General features: G+C 38.1%; 1 protein-coding gene and 2 non-coding genes across 9 annotated transcripts in view; 2 read left to right on the forward strand and 1 right to left on the reverse strand.

Moving 5' to 3' along the window:
• Positions 1-21,472, forward strand: part of CCDC81 (coiled-coil domain containing 81) — a 104,749-nt gene that overhangs the window by 10,534 nt on the left and 72,743 nt on the right. For 3 of the 7 annotated variants that reach the window (XM_045509045.2, XM_010973389.3, XM_074372806.1), the window contains exons 3-8: positions 4,283-5,198; positions 10,885-10,946; positions 12,350-12,506; positions 16,026-16,282; positions 18,660-18,739; positions 20,655-20,776. In XM_045509045.2, the coding sequence (XP_045365001.1) occupies positions 5,120-5,198; positions 10,885-10,946; positions 12,350-12,506; positions 16,026-16,282; positions 18,660-18,739; positions 20,655-20,776 (757 nt within the window). In that variant the 5' untranslated portion in view covers positions 4,283-5,119. Of the gene's footprint in view, positions 1-14; positions 5,199-10,884; positions 10,947-12,349; positions 12,507-16,025; positions 16,283-18,659; positions 18,740-20,654; positions 20,777-21,472 lie in introns of those variants that run through there. The other 4 variants (XM_074372809.1, XM_074372810.1, XM_074372808.1 and 1 more) reach the window with 3 other exon arrangements.
• On the reverse strand, positions 9,800-9,872 carry TRNAV-UAC (transfer RNA valine (anticodon UAC)). The gene has a single exon. It is a non-coding gene; the product is annotated as a tRNA-Val (tRNA).
• On the forward strand, positions 16,365-16,472 carry LOC123613842 (U6 spliceosomal RNA). Its single transcript, XR_006721283.1, has one exon. It is a non-coding gene; the product is annotated as a U6 spliceosomal RNA (small nuclear RNA).

Genomic DNA, 21,472 nt, shown 5'->3' on the forward strand with positions numbered 1-21,472 from the left:
TCTATCATATAAATTAGTTTGCTGGCTCTTCAGCTTCATGTAAATGTAATCCATAGTTTGTACTGTTGAGTTTTTCTTCTTTCGCTCATCATAGTAGTTTGAAGGTTTACCTATGTTGTGCTTACTAGTAGTTTCTTCTTTTGTCGTTGTTGTGTCATGTTCCTTTATATGAATAGACCTCATTTGTTTATCCGTTCACCCATTAATGGATGTTTAGGTTGTTGCCAGTTTTGGGCTACTAGGCATAAAGCTGCTATAAACATTCTCATACAGGTTTTTACAGACACATGCACTCAGTATGTTACTTTGGGGAGGATATACTTAGAAGTGGAATTGCTGCATCGTAAGTTAGATGTATATTTAGCTTCCTTTTTAAAGAAGTGCATTTTCAAGTATTTTGCCAATTTTAAAAGCTTTCTTAATGATCTGTAGAATTCTTTATAGATTATGGATACAATCCTTTATCAATATATAAAATATGTGTATTACAAATATATGTTCCCAGTTTGTGATTTGCCTATTCAATTTCCTATTGATGTTTTCTGATAACAGGAGTTCTCAATATTTTTTTTAGGGTCTTTTTTTTTTTTATTTAGTTATATTCAGTTTACAATGTTGTGTCAATTTCTGGTATACAGCACAATTTTTCAGTCATACGTGAATATACATATATTCATTTTCATATTCTTTTACACCATGAGTTACTACAGATCTTGTGTACATTTCCCTGTGCTATACAGCATAAACTTATTTATCTATTCTATATATACCTGTCAGTATCTACAAATATCAAACTCCCAGTCTGTCCCTTCCCACCCCACAGGAGTTCTCAATTTTAATGAAGTCAAATTTATCAATTTTGTCTTTTAAGGTTAGTGCTTTTTCTTTCATATTTAAGAAACCTTTGCTTACCTTAAAGTTGTGAAGTTACTCTCCATTTTCTTCTAGAGCTTTATTTTTTAGCTTTCATATTTAGATCTATGACCCACTTTGAATTAATTTTGGAGTTTGGTGTGAGGTAGGTTGTATTGCTTTTTCCATATGAATAAGCAATTGTTTAAGCTCCATTTAATAAAGAAGACTATCATTTCCTTGCTGAACTGCAGTGATACTTTTGTCATAAACTGAATGACTCTATAGGTATAGGTGTATATCTTTTTTTTATTTTAAAATTTTATTTATTCATTATTTTTATTTTTTATTTTTATTGTAGTATAGTCAGTTTATAGTGTATCAATTTCTGGTGTACAGTATGATGTTTCAGTCATATGTTCACATACATATATTCAATTTCATATTCTTCTTCCTTATAGGTTACTACAAGATAATGAATATAGCACAAGTTTTCCGTGCTAAACAGAAGAAACTTGTTGTTTATCTATTTTATACACAGTAGCTAGTATCCGCAAATCTCGAATTCCCAATTTACCCCTTTCCACCCAGGTGTAGGTGTATTTCTGAACTCTGTTTTGTTATACTGGTCTACTTGTCTATCCTTGCACCAATACTCCACTGTCTTAATTACTGCAGCTTTATAGTAAGTCTTGAACTCTGATAGTATAACTCTTCTAATTTTATTCTTCTTTAAGATTGTCTTGGCTATTTCAGGGTTTTTGTATTTTCATAAAAATTTAAGATTCAGCTTGTCAATAGCCACCAGATATTCATGCTGGGCTTCTGACTGAGTTTACATTGAATATACACATCAAACTGGGGAAAACTGACATCAATATTAGTCTTTTAATTCATAAACATGATATAGCTCACCATTTATTTAGGTCATCTTTAATTTTTTTCTATGGTAAAAACTCAAAATACTTTGTAGTTTTCAATATTAGCCTATGGGGCTTTTCTTAGACTTGTTCCTGGATATTTGATTTTTTTTATTCTACTATAAGTGGTATTTTAAAAAATTATTTTCTGATTGTTTCTTGCTGACATACAGAAATATGATTGTTATATGTTGACCTTATACCTAGGAGCTTGTTGTTAAATTCACTTATTGATTCTAATCGTTGCTATATTTTCAGATTTTCTGTCTTTACAATTATGTAATATGAAATGAAAATTATTTTATTTTTTCTTTCCAATAGTATACCTTTTATTTTTTTCTAGTCTTATAGCACTGACCAGCAGTGGTGAATAAAAGCTGTGGCAGTGGACATGCTCATCTTTTTAAAAAAAATTTATTAATAGACTTTATTTTTTTAGAGCCGTTTCAGGTTTACAGCAGAATTGAGCAGAAAATACAGAGAGTTCCCACATAGCCCTCCCCACCCACTCATATATATTCCCCTACCCTCAACAACCCTCATCAGTGTGGCATAGTTGGTACAATCGATGAACCAACATGGACACATTATTATCAACCAAAGTCCATAGTTTACATTAGGGTTCACTCTTGATGTTGTACATTCTATGGGTTTGACAAATGCATAATGACATATAGCTACCACTATAGTATCATACACAATAATTTCATTGTCCTAAAAATCCCTTGTGCTCCATCTATTCATTCCTCCCTCCCTCCCTCCGTCCCCAGAAGCCTCTGGAAACCACAATCTTTTTGTTTCTGTAGCTGTGCCTTTTCCAGAATGTCATTTGGTTGGAATTGTACAGTTTGTAGCCTTTTCAGACTGGCTTCTTTCATTTAGTGATTGACCATCCTCACCTTGTTTTTGATCTTGGGGAGAAAGCTTTGACTATTTTATCATTGAGAATGATGTCATTGTAGGTTTTATTACTAGATAATCTTTTTAAAATCAAGAATGTTTCCTTCCATTTCTCATTTGTTGAGGATTTTTTCCCCTAAAATTATGAATGCATGTTTAGTTTTATCAAACGTGCTTTTGTCATCCATTGAGATGATTGTGCTTTCCCCCTATTTCTTTATTCTGTGAATGCTGTGAAATTATACTGATGGAATTTTAAAATGTTCAACTACCCTTTTATTCCTAGATAAATCCCTCTTGATTATGATGTATTACATATTTTTATGTCATTCAAGAGAGATACTGGCCTGTAGTTTTTCTTTCTTGCAGTGTCCTTTTCAGGTTTGGTATAATGCTCTACTGGTCTTAAAAACTGAGATCAGAAGTGTTCCCTCTTTTTCTGTTCTTCGGAAGAGTTTGTGTAAATTTGATATTATTTCTTTCTTAAATATTTGGAAGAATTCACCATTAAAGCCATATAGGTCTGCTATTTTCTTTGTGGAAAAGTCTTTAAAAATGTGAAAGTAATTTGTTTGTGTCCATACATCAGATTTTAGTCATTTTCTATGGGTAATTTCCTTGTTCAAGATAAAAGTTATTATATATTAAGTGATGAATTAAAAGTTTATATAAAATAATAAGCTATAGATATGTCTTTACATTAAGAAAATAAAAATTGGTAATTTTTTAATTGGTAATCTTCAACCTAACAGTTTTTGCTTTATGTATTTTGAAGCGGTTATTAAGAACATAAATGAAATAGCAGGATAATTAGGATCTAATAATTAGGATTTTTATGTCATCATAAGTTGACCCCTTTATCATTATGAAATGATACTCTTTATCTCTAGTAACATCCTTTGCTCTGAAATCTAGTTTGTCTGATGTTAAACTCCAGTTTTCTCTTGACTAGTGTTGGCATGATATACTTTTGGCCACCAGTTTAGTTTCAGCTGACTTGTTTACATTCCAAATGTATTTCAGGTAGGCAACCTGTAGTGGGGTCTTGCTTTTTAACTAATCGGACAATCTCTGACTTTTAATTACTGGTGTTTAAGACCCCTTAGTTTACATTTAACATAATTATTGATATGGTTGCATTTAAATCTACTATCTCATTATTTGTTTTCTGATTTGTCAAGTCTGGTTTTTGTTCTTTTTGTGCTTTCTTTCAGATTAATTGACTTTTAAATTCCGTCTTTTTTTCTTTTTTGGCTTATTTGTTATAATTCTTTTTGTATTATTTTAGTGGTTAAGTACAGAGTTTATAGTATACATGTTTAACCTATCATGATCTACCTTCAAGTGATAATATACCACTTTATGTGTAGTATAGTAACCTTACAGGTATATACTTCCATTTCCCACCTTCCAGCCTTTGCACTAGTGTTGATATACATTTTACTTTCATATATTTTATAAATCCTATAATACTTTATTATTTTTGCTTTAGACAGTCAATTTCCTTTCTAAAAAAGTATGTCTTTTTATTTTTAATTTATTATTTACTTATTTTTACGGTATGTTTCTGTGGTACTGATGGAGTTCAATTTCTTGACCTGGATTTACAGGGGTGTATTCGCTTTGTGATAATTCATTATCAGCAGAGGGGAGAGTATAAAAATTCTGTAGAATGAGATTCGGCAAGTGTATAGGGAAGAGGGAAAAAATGACTGTAATGAAAAAAATGTCAGCTCCTTCCCCAATCCTCCAGGAGAGGAGCCCGGGAAAAACCAAACCCTCAAACAGATCCGGAAACTCGGTAAGTCCATCACTTAGGGCTGAAAGTTTTTCCCAGATTTGTCCAAGGTGATTACAAGGGACCAAGTCTCTTGGCTGCCCGGGGTAAAAGAGGAAGGAAAAAACATAGCTAAAAAACATGAAGTTACTTCCCAGCCTCGCTGCTTGGAGCCGCGGATCACTTGGGCCACCTGGGACCCGTCCCATTTAAGTGGGCGGGGCCGAGGCCCTACTCTGACGCCCTAGCAACGGAGCAGGCCTTTGTCGCGTCCTAGCAACGCGCTCCGCCTTCTCCTCTGCGGCAGCCCTCCAGTGTTCCCTCTACCCTGCTCACCACTCCGGCTCACCTTCTCAGTGGGCTTCTTAGTGGTCCCAAGGGCGTGGATTTGCACACTCTAGTTCAAGTACCGGATAGCTCTACAAGGTCCTGTGGTGGGAGCTGTTCACGGAGAGCCAGAGAGGGAAAGAGGAGGGATGAAGAGAAAGAACGTTTAAGAAAGAAAGAAAGAAAAAAAAAATCAAGATTTGGGTAATTTTTATTTTTAAGGAACATCCAAAGTTCCCGGGAAAGGGAGCTGGGGGTGGAAAAATCACGTTTGTATAAATTCCATATAAAAAAGAAAAGAGACCAGTTGAGGACCCAGCATCAAGCTGACTTGGGACTGGAGATGTTGGACACCATCGCCCCTTCCCTGCAGGACCTGGGCAGGCAGGTGCTGCCCACTCTGCTCTCGCTGAGCCAGGAGGGTAAGCGACATGGGGCAGGGGCTCTGGGGAGGAACCTTTTACTTGCTTCTTCCCTGTCCCCTACCTCTGGCTACCTTGAGTGGCCGCGTTGCCTTGGCAGCCAGCTGGTAGTCACTGGCAGGCTCTTGCTTGATGCCCAGAGACATGTTATTGACTTCTTTAATGAGGGAAAGGGCCAGCTGAGGGTTTTTGATTAAACGAGATAATGTCCCTTAGCTCAGGGACTAGCACAGAGTAAGTGCTCAATAAATGCTAGCTAAAAACAACCACCCCAAACACCACTCCTCAGAATCCGTGCAAAGACAAGGCTACTTTTGTTGCTGTTGTTACCTTGGGGTTGTGTTAAGAAAGTGAGACCATAAAAAGAACTGGGTATTTGGAAGAAGACCTGACATCTTGTCATAGAAAACTTACGAGGCTTGGTTAAAATCATAGTTTCTTAGAAGAGTGACCCCAAAGTGACAGTGAGATCTGTCTGCAAGCAGTAGGAGCCTTGGGAAGAAAGGTGCTCCAGAATTGGAAGCTATTATTACTATTAAATCATTGTAACTTAGGGATGATGTCTAAGCTTTTAACCAAATGATTTTAAAAGACAAAAATAAATAGGGGTATACACCTCTTCTTTCTCTTTCCCCTGTATCACTCCTATTTTTCCTGTTAAAATAATTCTAAAAGAAGCATTACAATCATGGTTTTATGGATTTAAAAATATTTGCCGTATTTATAAATTTTATATATTATTTAGTCATTCAAGTAGTTTTGAGAACCTACTGTGTGCTGGGCACTAGAGAACAGATGTTGAGCAAACATCTTGGAATTTACAACCTAATGGGGACAATACCAAGTAATCACAGAAATAAATATAAATTTACATTCAGTGCTAGCAAGAAGGTGTATGGTACAATGAGAACTTTCAATGAGGGTGAGTGTGTACCCAAGATTTGCCAAAAAAAGGAATATTTTGAGCTGAGATGTGAAGAATGAGTTGGAACTGTTACTGAACCAAACTTGAGTCCACTTGCCCCAAGGCAGCAAAGCCAATTTACTGATACCAGGTTGTGGTGAAGGAAAAGTTTATTGCAGGGCCAAGCAAGGATAACAGGCAGTTCATGCTCAAAAGACTCAAATTCCTTGATGGCTTTCAGGGAAGGATTTTTAAAGACAGTATGAGAAAGGGAGTTGTGAAGTGCATAATTAGCTTGTGTAGAATTCTCTGAATGGTTGATGGTGAGGTAACAGGGTGATGTTTCAGGAATCTCAGTCATCAGCCTTGGGTCTCTGTCCTGATGGTCCCCATGCAGCTAACTTCCTCCACCTGGTGGGGGTTTTAGTATCTGCAAAATAACTCAAGGATATGGCTCAGGATATTGTGTATAGCCCTTGATGAGGAACTAAAGGTGCTTGACTTTGTTTTATGGCTAAACTATTGTTTTGTCTTGCTTGACTGTTTTCCTTTGTTTTTGCATGTTCTCGCTTCTTTGATTAAATTTTCTCTTTGGAACTTGGGGAAGGCCTAGGAGGCTAAAGGTTTGTTTGTTTGTTTGTTTGTTTAAAACAAATAACAGGCAGGGAACAGGACACAGGGGTGGGGGAGGGGCTGATCAGAGGTGGGGAATCTGTCCTGGGCAAGGCCCTGCAGTGTCCTGCTTGGTTTCAGAATTAAGTAGGTGAAATGGATCAGTGGAGTAGGGAGTGGAGGGGAGGTGAGCGTGTTCTTGGCAGAGAGACAAGCAAGAACAAGAGATCTAGTGGGAGGGAGCGTGGTGTGATTAAGAGACTGAAAGGAGGTCAGCATGGCTGCTCTGTAGCTGTGAAAGAGAATGTGTTCTGAAGGAGGCTGCAAGGAAATGGATGGGTCACGTTATGCAGGGCCTCATAAGTCACATTAAGGATGCTGGCCTTTAGATTCAGCCTGATGGGAAGCTGTTAATTGTTTTGAGTGGAGCTAAAGGAGGAGCTGGAGGACATGGTCAAGTTTGTGTTTTGAAAAGATTAGTCTGGTGGCAATGTTGAGAATGAATCGGTGGGTCAAGAATGCTTATAACAGTAACCTAAGTGAGAATGAGTGGTCTGAATTCACTTTTGGTTTGAACTGATATCAGTGAAAATGGAGAGAAGTGGACAGACTGAACAGCTATTTGGAGGGAAAAACAAACAACTCTACATACTATGGTAGATGTATAGGACTGGATATAGAGGTGAGAGAAAAGGGAAGTCTCAGGATGACTTCTGAGTCCCTGGCTTACATAACTGAGTAGATGATGGGACAGAAACCCTGGGTAAAGGACAAGATTTTCAGGGAAGGAAAATCCAAGTTAAAGTGCCATTGTGAGATATCCAAGTAAGCAGTTGAGTACACAGGTCCAGAACCTCAAAAGACTGAGGGTGTCTGGGCTTCTAAATAAACAATTAGTGGTCATTAAAGCCCTGGGCATGGATTGGACTGCTTAAGCAGAGAATGTAAAGTGGAAAGAGAAGAGGGCTTGGGATTGTGCCTTGAGAAACTCCAGCATTTAATGGCTAGGTTGAGGAAGGTGAGCTTGCAAAGGAGACTGAGAAGAAATGCCTAGAGAGGCAGGCAGAAGACACAGGAGAGAGTAGTGTCACAAAAGCTAAAAGGAGAGATGCTTAAAGGAGGAGGGAGCAGTCACCAGTGTCAGATATGACTGGGGGGTCAGAGAGGTGAATGTTAAACAAGTCTGTTGATTTTATTGACAAGGAGGCCACTGGTGACTTCAGCAAAAGCTTTATTAGTTGAATGACAGAAGCAGAAGTCAAATGACTATTTACTTTCACAAATGACCCATTGTAAGGAAGATGAGGATAAACTCCCAACCTCAGCAAAACACATAAATTAATTTTTTATTGTTGTATATGTTCATGCCTGCTGCTTCCGTGTGTTTCACCAAAGTTTAATGTTATATAATTATAGTCCTTAGAAGGTCCTGTCATCATTTTACAGATGTGAACTGGTTGAAGACTACACAGCTAGCAATCTGTGGAGGCAGGAAGGCTACAGGTCTTCAGACACATAGTACATTAATCCTCCCACTGCACTGTGCCCTGGGAATATGTTTCTTTGTCCACATCACTCTGTAATAATTTTCTCTGTGTATATATCAGTATTTTAATTTTAGAGGATGTTTTATGAAGTCAGAGGACTTATCTTTTACTTTAGCTATTATTATCTATTTCAAGTATATATTATTCTATAATTTACATAATGGGTACTTGGTCCCTTTTAAATAAGGATTATATATAAGATAACATATTTTTGCTACTTGGCATTGCACTTAAAAATAGAATGCACAAAATGTTTAGGATTTGAAGTCAAATGAAGGTTAAATTGAATATATAAGGTATGTTCAGGGCTTATTTCCTGTGATTCTTGGTATTTCTGTGTTTAATTAAAATAAAAAATAACTTCAGTTTTCCTTAAAATATAAAAGTAGCATATTCTTTAATTTGTTTTTTAGACGGAGTTAAAATTATTTTTCTTTTGAGATTTAGTGATGCCTTTTCTGACACTTTGGGATATGAGAAAAATCAAAGTTAGAAATTAGCCTGTAAGATTTCCAAATCTATTCCATTTGAATTGCAGGGCCCTAAAATTTCCTAAAGGAAATCATGTTCATGTTTTCCTTTTCCTTCAGTGAAAAATATCAAATTTCAGTTTAGAATAATAAACTTTGCTCTTATATAACTTTGCCTATTAGATTTTATGAAGTAAGATGACACGGTGTACTTGAATGCGTCATTCAAATGAGGAAAGGCGATCCTCACATTTCTAATTAAGCCCAGTCAAGTCTTTTCACTTGGGTCTGGTTACAAGCTATACAGTTTCTCCCAGCCCTAATTAAATCATTTCCTTTTGGTGTAGATTGTTTTCCTGAAATTTGAGCTCTGTATCATGAGTCTAAGTGAAAGACTTAATAGTTTTGACTTAATAACCTTGAAAGGTCTCCGTGTAAATCTACATATTAAATTTTGTATTATTAGTGAATTAATGACATGTTTGGTGGTCATGATGAAAATGTGAATTCAGTATACAGTTGGGACTGTTTGAAAGACCTTAGTTCTTAGCAGCCATCAGTAGAATTCTTTTCTCTGTGCGGGCAGGGAGGAGTGGGAAATGCAGTAGAATGGGGCAGAATAGAATACATACCTGATCATAGAAAATTGTATATCCATGACTTAGAGTGAAGAGCAGAGTCTTGGCAGTCAGCTCGCTGTGCCATACAGCCCCCTGACGTGGGTTTCCATCACCCAGCTTGTTCCCAGATGTCCATGGGAAGCACTGCTATTTCTCATTGGCTAACCTGCTCCTTCCCTGCCACAGTAATAAAAATATTTATAGCTCCAATAGCTGGATTAAAAGACTGCAATTTTCTGCTTTAGGTAGTAGTTTAAACCATTAGGGGAAAAAGTCACACCAGTAAATCAAGCAGTTTCCAAAATGGGGAAAGAATTGATTTGTGTCACCAACTGCTTCTTTGTCTTGAAGTGGCACCCTGGTAAATGCCACTGTTCTTTTTCTCTTATTTGGGGTGGTGGTGGTGGTAATTAGGTTTGCTTGTTTGTTTGTTTATTTATTTATTTAATGGAGGTACTGGGGATTGAACCCAGGACCTCATGCATGTAAGGCACACACTCTACCCCTGAGCTATACCCACCCCTCACCACTGTTCTTGATTCTTTATTTTGAGAATTAAAACACAACACTCTCTTGATTTGCAAAGAGTTCCTCACTGGAAAGTATCTGTAATAAACATATGACTAGGTTTGCAATGGAAACCCCAGACAGTTCTCTACATTTCTAAATATTAGTTATACCTAGAGGATACCTTCATATCAGACATTAGGACTTTAGTTATTGGCAACTACTTATTCTTCTACCACAGTTTTTTTTTGGAACACAGCTCAGAACAAGAAAATAAACATAGAAGTCCTCCCTCTAATCATTCAAAACACATAGTGCAAAGTCTATGCACTGATTTCAAGTAAAACCCCTTGGGCCCCTACCAAAGGTCTGTTTTTTAAAAAATATTATTTTAGACATAGCATGAGTATATTTATTGAAATCAAGAACACAGCAGAGCAGAAGCAGTAAATTAGGACTGGGTGGGGAGCCTGCAGAGCACAGTAGCAGAGAGAAGTGACAAATGAGTGAAAAGCAGAATCAAGAATTAAGCAAAAATAGGAGTACAGAGACAGTCTGTACAGACAACAGCCTTTCATGCCTTAGTGGCCCCTGTCCTTCCTCCTGTGTTGTAGAATGGTATGAGCATGAGTGTGCATGTTAATCAGGTGGCACATGCTTGTTGAATGGGTCATTAAGAAGAGGCTAGATTATACTTGGTTAAGTCTATTTATAGAATAAAGGGAAAGGTGTGACAGAGTTCCCTTTATTCTAGAAAGATTTTCTTCAGAAATTTCTCCTTCCCCTCTCCCCCTTCTTCCGCCTCCTCCTCCTCCTGCTTCCCATTTTTGGAACTTAAAGGGATAAGCTTTACTTACCAGGAAAATTAACTTTGGGGGATGATCTTATTTTCTGTTAATCCTAAATTAATTAGAAATTACTATGATTGAATTCCACATTTAATATTTATGTTTTTATTTATTAACACTAAGGTACTATCGCAAGGGGTGCTTTCATAAACTATTTTTTATTTCCTTTGAATTTCAGAAGTCTCTACCATTTGGGAGAACGTATCAGAATTTGTCGAGCGGCAGCTATCCCTACACAAGGTGGGGTTTATACTTTAATTTTAATGTAGGAGACCAAAGAATCTTTTCTCCTTAGTTTTGCTGGGAGCAGGATAGCAGACTTTAGAGCCACCTGGTTTAACCTGCAGTCCTGTGATTTTTTTTTGATGCTCACACTTAGGACTTGTGAATAGTAAACTTAACAAACATGGATTTCACCTTTAGGTACTGAATTTACAAGTTCTGCTCTTCTGGTGATAGGGACTGTATCACTGATCACTCTGGGTATGTGCTGAGGAAGTAGGTGAATTCTGTTTATCTGTGATTTGGTGGTTCCTGGCATAGCTATATAGAAGGATATAATGCTTCATGCCTTGCCTTTTTATAGGGAATGGATTTTAATTGAAATATAAGAAGGCAGCCAGGGACTGAACCCAGCTGACTAACAATGAGAAACTTTGCCCAGGGTTGGGCTATTTCCTGCCATCAGGTCTTGAGTTTGGATGACGTAGAGCTGAACAGAGATTTTGGGAGTTTGGAGGGAGACAGGATGTTGTGAAACTTTTATACCTTACTCAGAGGTCCCAATATGAGAGCTCTTGAGCTGAATTCATCCTTGAAATCTATTTTGTTTGGTCTGATCATTTGAATTACTCATCACCACTTAAAATTGGGAGAGTTTATATAAAGTTTTGTATTTTTTTCTTGAACAATCAGCAGATTAACGATACCAGTCTTCCGTTCCTGTGTGTGACACTTAGTTGGAGCTGACAGTCGGCTCTCCCTTCTTGATGGGACATACCCTCCTTAGGTATCACATTCTCTGGCTGGATACCTTCACTCCCTTATGTTCCTTTTTGGCTCCTGTAGGCATTTGAGTTTGTAATCCTTGCATATATGATATATCCAAGGAGACAGAGACCCAGTGTGAGAGCCCAAAGCACTTGCTTCTACCCATCAGCCAAGAGCACCAGACTGCAGCATGTGCCTAGGATGCTGGGTTGTCTGATTTTAAGTGAGGGGCATAAGACCTAAAAGAGAGAATGAGAAAGCAGAGATTCTCATGACCCCTTAATTCTCTCTCTCCAATGGCAAACGATTAAAACTTAAAATGTCACACAATTCAGGACAAGAATAATCTTAGATACAGATTAAAAGCAGCTATGGCATCCATATGAGTTTTCTGAGTCCTCATAGCCTTTGAATGATATGGAAATGAGGGATCAGAAGATCATCATGGATTGATATTATTATTACATTTTATACTTATTTGAGAACTTAGAGTCATGAAGTACTCAAGCTGTAAGGGATCATAAAATCATTGAATTTTAAGGCCTAAGCTTAATTCTCTTCATGTTTTTGGGATAACAGTGCTAAGGATTATTTTTCTTTACCTTTACAGTGACTTCTCTTTGTTGCTTTTCCCACCTTCTTTTTCTTTCCAGGGAGTTCATATTCCAGGACTTGGAACTTTCACTTTCACGAGACAAAAGCTTGAGGTGGGAAACAACAAGTTTTTTCTAATTCAGAGGCCCACGTTTATCATGGCGGAGAAGTTAGTGCAGATCCATGGACTCAAACAAAACAAAGTATATACTCCTGGTAAATGTATTTAATTTTTAAGACTTTCCTAGAAGGTGACAAGCCTGGGGATGAAAATGAAAGGTCAGAGCTTGGCCAGTGGCTGCTTTATTGGTTTCTGAGTTGAGGAGCTCACTTTTCATGTGGTACCTTTGGCAGAGGGAGGGGCCAAGGTAGGAAATAATAGACAGTCTTCCTGCAGGCCATTTTAAACCTCAGCAGCTTAAGTCCTGATGTGCCATCAAGGCAAACTTATATAAAAGCCACATCACTGAGTCATATAGATTTTATTCATATTTCAAATCCTAAGAAATTAAAAGTGGTTATAAAGATGAGAAAGTTTAAGGTCACTGGTTGGAAGAATTACAGTTAGTATCAGCTGTGAAAAGATTACCATATTTTTATTATATATAACCTAAATTATTAAAATTTGCAAGTTGTTAGAAGGTTAATGCTATAAAGACTTAATGAATACCATATATACATCTCACACCCTAAAATCTTCCTTCTTTCCTTCCCTTCCTTGTTCCCACCTTCCCTCCCTTGTTTTCCTCCTTCCTGCTTTCCGTCCACAAATACTTACTCAGGGTCTGCTATGTGCCAGGCCTTGTTCCAGGTGCTAGAGGTATAGCGGCAGACAGGACACCTGCCACAGGACGCTTGCTTCCAGCTGTAATGTGTGGGCTTTGTGATACCTGCCCTGGTTACTTAGAGGCCTTTGGGGGCTTCCTTCCTAATTTATGGTTGTGTTCCTTCTGACCTTCCTTATCATCCTCCTGCATTAGACTCATATCTGGGTGAAGAGAGATAGTCTACCCTCAATGCCAGCAGGTGAAAGGCTGAAACCTTCCTTTATGTTAAATTCCCTGAAACTTAATTTTCAGAGTAACTTCCCACCAAAAGATTGTATTTTGGAAAAATAAACATCAACAAACCTAGAATTCATTATGCATGTATTCTGTCTGGTGATTTTGATGGGTTTTTCAGCCATTTTTACCTAGAATTTTATGACAGAAGAAATAGAATATCCTAATTCATCCAAAACCTATCAACTGAAATGAGAAGAAAGCCAACCTTTTTTTTTTCAAAAACATTTCTGCCTTAGAATAGAGCTTATTTTGCATCTTAGATTTTGTAGTGTATTCCAAAAAAAGTACTTTAGACCTATAATTAATTTTTTTACAAAGTTGAAGAAATTTCATAATTAAACATGATTGAATTCATTCATAAGAACAGAGAGACTTTAGCTTTGAGGTTATAACTCTTCATCATTATTTAGATAACTAATCAAACATTATACAGTGATTCTTAAAGATTAAGACATGGTCCTTGCATTGAAGAACTCAGAATCTAGCATGGAAGATAAATATATGAGCAAATGATGCAGCATGATTAAGTGCTGTAAAAGCAGATTGATCAGAACTGGATCACTGATGAGAACTGGATCAATGGCAGGGGAGCCCAGAGAAGAGGATGCCTAACTCTGCTTGGGGAGGTTTAGGAGGATGACATGCCAGGAGGTCTTAAAGGATGATAGGACTTTGCTGGCAGAGGAGCTGTGGAAGTGTTTCAGGGACAGTAGGAACATTTCACATATAAAGGAAAGAGTGATGCCTGTTGAGAATAAGAGGTACTTCTGTGTGGCCAGGGCATATGATTGTGGAGGCAAGTAGAGGGAAGTGAGAGGTTAGTAGGGGTGGAATTGTTAGGAGCCTTATACCGTTTGATAAGGACTTTGGAATTATTCCTCTAGGTACTGAGGAACCAATGAAAGTTTTTGAGCGGGGAATTATCTGTACTGGTTCAGTTTTTAGTTTAAGGAAGGTAGCTTTAAAAAAATTTTTTTTTCTGTTATTGGGGAGGTAATTTGGTTTACTTATTTATTTATTAATGGAGGTACTGGAGATTGAACCCATGACCTCATGCATACTAGTCATGCACTCTACCACTGAGCTATACACTTCCTCCTAGGAAAGTAGCTCTTTTAATTATAGTGGTTTGGTAAAATATGTAAAAGCTTGAATGAAGGCAGTGGTAATCAGGAGGAAGATGAGGGAATCTATTCATGAGATATTTCTGATGTAGAACTGATGGGATTCAGTTACCAGTGGAGAGTGGTGGGTAGCAGGAGGAAGGAAAGTATTCAGGGTGACTCAGATTTCTCAGAGAATAGATAGATACTCACGTCATTAACTGTGATAGGGAATAAAGGAGAAAGGCAGATTGTGGTGGCAGATAAAATAAGGAATTTGCTTTTGAACATGTTGAATTTGAGATTCCTGTCAAGATATTTAAGTATAAATAATTTCAGAGTTCAGTAGAGGGGCGGAGACTAGAGGTCAAGATTAGGATAAATTTACTCAGGAATGGACATAGAGTAAGAAGAGGGGACTGAGAAGAACAAACTCCTTCTAAAACAAACACCATCTTATAAAAAGTAAAAGGGGAAGGAACCCAACAAAGGAGACTGAGGAAGAAGAAATTAGAGAGCCGAGCGTGATGCCATGGATACAAGAGAAAATAGAGTGCATAGCCAGCAGAAGCTACAGTGAAGTCATGAGACTAAGATATGCAGTGTTATCCATTGGCTTGTCCATCATGAGATGACAGTGTCCTTACTGATATAAATGGGCTGGGAGGAGAGAGATTGCAGAAATGCTTTGGGCAAATGGGAGGGGAGAATCTAGTGGGAGATGGTATAGAATCACCATTCAGTTGTGCAGGAGACTGTGGGCTGCTATGGGGAAGCTTGTGCCTTGTAGTGCTGTTACTCCTCATCATCCAGCAGCACTGGACATTGGAAAGACTATAAATTAGTGTTTTCTGAATGAATGTTTAGAATGTTCTCATCTTCTCTCTATCCCGGCTCTCTATCAGTGGACCTTGTTTACTGTCTCTCTCTAGATTTATCATCTTAAGCATTTTCCCTGTTTCCCCTCGTTTCTGACTTGTGGAGCTTGCATAGCTCCTACATCTTTCTAGTTGAATAGACCCTGTGCTTACCTTCACGCTAGATATAACCATATTCCTTTGCAATGTCATTTACGGACTCATTAAATAGGATGTTTTCTGCAACTCATCCAGCCTGATACCCTCTGATAAGATCCATTTTCAGTTGAAAGGTAACTTCTAGTGTAGATGATTAACTTTTCAAAACACTTAATGTTTGTAGATATTTATAATCATTTAAAAATGTTATGATAACTGGAGGAGAGAGGCAAATGTTGTGGCAGCATGTCCTGAAAGATAAGGGAACTGAAAACCTCAGAAAACCCTCTGATGTAGAGAAACAGTTATAAACATGTCTCCAAGAGAAAACCAAAAGCTTGTTGGAATATTATTTAGAAAGCTGATTGTTCTTATTCTGAGAAAAAATATTCTACTTTTAGGAAAAATTTATTGATTAATAGGATGGATACAACTAAAGGCTTCAATGAACAGTTCTCTTTCTGAGTATTAAGTGAGAGTGAGGTAGTTGTTTTTGAGTCCTTGTTGTAATTTCTACTTCTTTTCCCTCACCCCAAATGTCTTTTCTCCTAGGTGACATCCCAGTTGTTCCTCTTAATTTTGTCATGATCTCCCTGGAGGGTCCATTTAGCAGAGATACAGTGGAAGGATGTGTGAAGGAGACATTGCTTTTTTTATCACGATCCATTTCCATCAAACAAAATGTGGAGTTTACATTCAAAGGAATTGGGGTCCTCGTGATTAAAGACGGCAAAGTGAAGATGAGATTTTATAAGGACTTCCTTTGTGCAATGGATGGAAGTGGGGCTTTGGCAAAAGCCCTAGCAAATGTAAAGTAATGTTTTCCTTCAATCCCTTTCCTGATTATAGCTCTGAATCATCTGTAAATGTCTCATCTTTAAGAAAAACTAAGTGCTGGCTTCAGCAGCACATAACACTAAAATTGGAATGATACAGAGAAGATTAGCACGGCCCCTGCACAAGGATGACATGCAGATTCATAAAGTGTTCCATATTTTTTAAAAAAGAGAAAAAGAAAAAGAAAAAATTAAGGTGGACGTATTTAAAATAGCAGTTACCCCAAGTGCAGAGAAGTGCTTGTTTATAGATGATTAATTCTTTGACAAAAAGGTTACAGGGGCTAAGGAACTTGAAGTTTTGAGTCAATGTCAACTGAAAAATATAAATAGTAATAGGAACTCTCATAATTCTGAACATTTTATAGTACCTTATAGTTTAAAAAGTTCTTCCACATATATTTATTTGAGTCTCAAAATATTATAAAAGCAGCATTATCATCGCCCTGATTTTATGAATGAGAAAAATGCGGGCTCAGAGAGGTTATGTGGGAACCTGAATTCTGGGTCCTAAGCCGTGGAACTGGAATTGAGGCCCAGGCTTCCTAATTACACTTTGTATGCTGACTACACTATTTTATTTTAATGGAAGTCTACTGAAAAATCTAATTCAAGTCGTAGAAATGTATCTCTAGCTTTTACTGTGCCGTGTTGTGGAAGAGATTTCAGAACTGACCAACCATTGCTAACCATTAAGTAGCAGGTGTGACCTTCATGCTAAGTTGGACGTAGTGGACTTTAAGGAGGCAGTGAAATAGTCAATCAACAGGACCAACTAAATCTTAATAGACAAAGTCGGCATGAATGAGTTGGATTATCACGAATGCTATATCATTGTGTGTCCCATAGAGCAAAAGCCTGATTTTTTAAATGAAAAACTATAAAAGGATAGGTTATAAATATGGGCTATTTCTACCCTCTAATTTTTCCTTTCATGGTGCTATGGAATGGGGCTTTAGGAAACAGAGTTGTGCATAATGAGGCTCTTGGTGTTTTCTCCACACTCTGGCTTCATACAAAATTGTTAAGAAGGATGCCAACCCTTTGTGTGGAAAGTGGAAACACACACAGAGATCACCCTCTGTTTTTCGTAAAAACACAGGCAAGATTTGCAAAACCAGAAGCAAGGCCAAAGTGCTGCTCCATCTCTAACCCTCAGGGATTCTACAGAACCTTATAAGTTGCAGCACGTGTTTAAAAGAAAGAATAATGCTTTAATTGGTCTGCTGCATTCTAAGATGTTAACTTTTAAGGAGCATTTTCCAGAAGAATTAGTCTTTAAAGATATTCTATGAAAAAAGGGTCTGGAGGCTAAAGCATATGGACATGTTAAAGAATTTGAGAGGTCTGGCTGGAAAGAAGCAGCTTTAACTACCTGAATATATTTAATCATGGAACTTTAGATTAAGCCAATATTCATTAACATCTATAAAACACATTTTGGGAAACTGCTGTAAAGTGAGAGTGATTGTTTTTCTCCCCGCAAATGTTCCATAACATAAACCTGAGTGCTGTCCTGCAAAAGCGTGCTCTTGGGAAGCAGTGTGTTAATTTCAGTGATGCTGCTTTTGCTCAAAATACTTTTAAAACCTCTTTTTTGGAATTTGTAAACCATACCATTAATCCAAAAGGAATAATTTTATATTTTATTCTCTACTAGCATAATTTAATAATGTGATTATTATATGTGACTACATATTTATATTATGTTATGTAATTATTATATTTTATAAATTATAAATTATACTATAAAATATGACATAATGATTCTATATTATAATAAGTATATTATATAATAATTATAATAGCTACTATCTGTGGAGTGCTTACCATGTGCTAGCCACTTACATACAGTACCGCATAAGAATCCTGTGAATTCCATCCTGTTGTTGTCCCCACATACCTGGTGTCTAAGGCTGTGTAGCTGTTAGCAGTGTGGGGGTTCAACATGAGTACACCTGACTCCAAAGTCCTTCTCTTAACTACCCAGTTTTAGAGTTACCTGGGTCGAGTGGAATTAGCCAGCTTGCTCATTTTCCTGAGAGTTTGAGTAAGTCAGCCCTCCTCTTAAAGGTGTCTAAAAGAAGCTGTCAACTCTGAAGGCAGTTTCCAAGGAGGAAATGGTTTGAGAAAAGGCAGCATCAGTGGAATCGGTATATGACCACACAGGGTGACTACTTTGATAAGTGAGATCGTTCTTCATCGGGTTTTGAGCTCTAGACTTTCCGCACTGAACAAAAATAACAGTGGAGAGTATCAGGGTAGCCTTTCCTCTGAGCAGCCTGTGCCTGTGATTTGTCTGTGTCCTGGACCACAGCCCAGGTGTAATTCTTCTCTGTCCCTGCCCCAGAGGCCTGACACTGTGGACTCGGTGTTGTCTAGCAGAGAGGCCTTGGGGAAGTGGCCCAACAGCGCGCTTGCATTTCCAAGGTCAGTGCTTCCCTCCACAGGTTCCTCCAGGCACAGCGACCCTTGCTGACCTGTTGATTGAATTGGACAGTGTTTCACATCCTTTTCTATTCACGCTCTCTCTCTCAGTGCTCCAGCAAAGAAGAGTTCATTGCATAGACTTTCTGTAGTTAAGTTAAAAAACAACGAACACTTAGAATAGTCCTTTTTTCAGCTACCCTTAGGTCCCTGGAAATTCTCATACTACCTCCCACCAACCTTAGTCCTTGTGGTATTAGTAAAATTCTTGTCACCTGCTGGGCTTTCCTGTACCATCCACCTCTTCCTCTCACTAAGCTGCTTCCTCTTTCTGCAATCTAGACTACTTCCTGTCTGAGCTTTGGTTTTTACCACTGAAGGGGTTAGAAAGGCAAGGTACAGCTTTTCCCCCAAGAACGTAGTAGGCATTACCAGTGATTGCTACTGACAATGATTATAATAATGACCATGATAACACTAATGGTAATAATAACAACACTTACCATCTATAGAGCGCTTATTAGATGCCAGGTCCTGTTAAGCACTTTCTCAATATTCTTGTAGTTAATCTTTACTGCAACCATTTGAGATATGTATTATAATTTAATCCATTTTTATAGAGGAGCAAAATTAATTGTAATTGTAATTTTTTTAAAAACAAGTGATGGTGCAGTATTAAAAGCACTGGAATAGGAATCAGGAGACTTGGGTTTTATGTCCAGTTTGGTCATTACTTACCCACTGTGCACTCTTAATCAGGTTTTTAATCTTAACTGCTGTGCCATTAACGATTATGCGTTTCAGGTAAAGGCAGTTTGGGGAATAATAACCGGCTTCCCAAAGTATTATTTCCTCACATTTTTTGAGTCTGTGACATCCTCTTGTGTTTGTTGGTTTGGAACAACTCCCTCCTGGAAAGACTATAAGACACAGACCTCAGCAAAATGAGTGTGAGGGGGAGAAGGAGCCCTAGAGATGAATTAGTCCTACCTCCTCATCTTGCAGATGAGATGGCCGCACAGCTGAGGGGCCCGGCTGGAAATAAAACCATGCCTTCTGACTGTTCCAGGGTTGTTTCCATCACAGCATGCTGCCTGGCTCATTAAAAACAAATCAGTAGGTTCAAATAATGTTATTTTGATTCTATTTTGGAAGGCACCTTTGGCTGCCCCTTTGTATTTTGGCTTAAGCACTCCAAGAAGGAAATAATTGCAGTTAGTTAAAGAACATAGATGGAGGCTCCTGTCAATTAGAGAGCCTAGACGGGGGATGTGAGGACTCAAATACGCAAAACAGCTGTAGGTGTTTTATTGATGTGAAGTTTGGCCCCTGAATTTACTGCAAGTATCACCTCTGCGCAGCTCCTCGTCCCCACCTCTAACCCAGCACTCCATACCTGAGACCAAAGACGATTTAAACTATACACACCATCTAAACAAACCCCTTCCCCCATTGCCTTTGCAAGTCCCTCATTTTGCCTGGGGAGCAGATGGAGAAGTGGAGAGAGAGGAGTAGGAGTGGTTATTTCTGGGCATACTCTGCCTGCCAGGCTATGAATCCTTGCCTTCAAGCTATTGAATAACCACCTTTCACTGCATTAGGCCTATGGCATGCTTACAGAATTAGAAAAGACAAATTCAAGCTGAAATCAAAAGCAAAAACTTAAACCCAAGCCTTCAAAGCAATTTATATAAGAGTTGCTTTTGAGCCCTCAGTACAGAGGGAGAGGGTCTTGGTCAGCTCGCAGACTTAACCTCAAAGAGAATAAGTCCATGATTTTTACTCAGCGTATAAGAGCATTTGCCTGTTTGAGAGAAGTGGGCTTGTTTCATTCAGAATCAGTGAGCTAGCTTGGTTGCTTCTCAGAATTGAGAGTTCACACAGTCACCTATGGACAAATATCTTCGCTCATTCCTAGGATTGAGCTCAAGCAGATGGAGAACAAACCACCTATGGAGACCATTGTAGAGGAAGGTGGAAGGAATAGACAAAGGAAGAGCAAATTAAGAGGCCAGACAGACAAAGAAGAAGGCGCCCGAGGTAGGTCAATGGTTTCTGGGTATAATCTATCACTCTTGGCTACTTATGAGCCAAGACATACTGCTTAGCAACTCCTATGGCCAAAATAAGTAAAGTTCGTTTCAGGAATAATCACTGTATTCTTCTAACAAGCATCTTCTGCTCCTGGAATCTTGTATCTCACCTTAAACACTTTAAGACTCTCAGGCCCTTAGACTATGATCTCTTTGAGGGCTCCCTACTGCTTAAACGGGGTCAAAACTCAGCTGCTTCCAGAGTCCAGGCAGGTAACGTAAATGCACTAACTGGGCTGGATGTAACATGATAGGGAGACATGTTAGCATAAATAACAATTTCTATGAAAAATGAAGAGTGGTAGTTTTATATCTTTGATATCTGGCTTTATAGAAGATAGCAGAATCTCATATCTGCATTTTCATATAATCTGTTGTGACATGTTGTTTTGGTTGAAGCATACGAAGAAAATCCTAGGAGCCCCAGGGGCTGCCAGACTACCCTTTGAGGCCTGTTCCTCCAGCAGATTATTGATTTGTGGAAATGTGGGTCAAATTTTCTGATTTTTCTAGAGAAGCAGAAATCCTGACATGTTAAATCAATTATTGTTAAAAATTGACAACTAATGGATGTTGAAACAAAAAATGCTAACTGGGCCAAGCAAAACATACCAATGGGTAAACACTGGCTTATGAATGTTGG

This window comes from Camelus bactrianus, chromosome 10 (assembly GCF_048773025.1).
Source record: "Camelus bactrianus isolate YW-2024 breed Bactrian camel chromosome 10, ASM4877302v1, whole genome shotgun sequence".
NCBI classification, from domain to species: Eukaryota; Metazoa; Chordata; class Mammalia; order Artiodactyla; family Camelidae; genus Camelus; species Camelus bactrianus.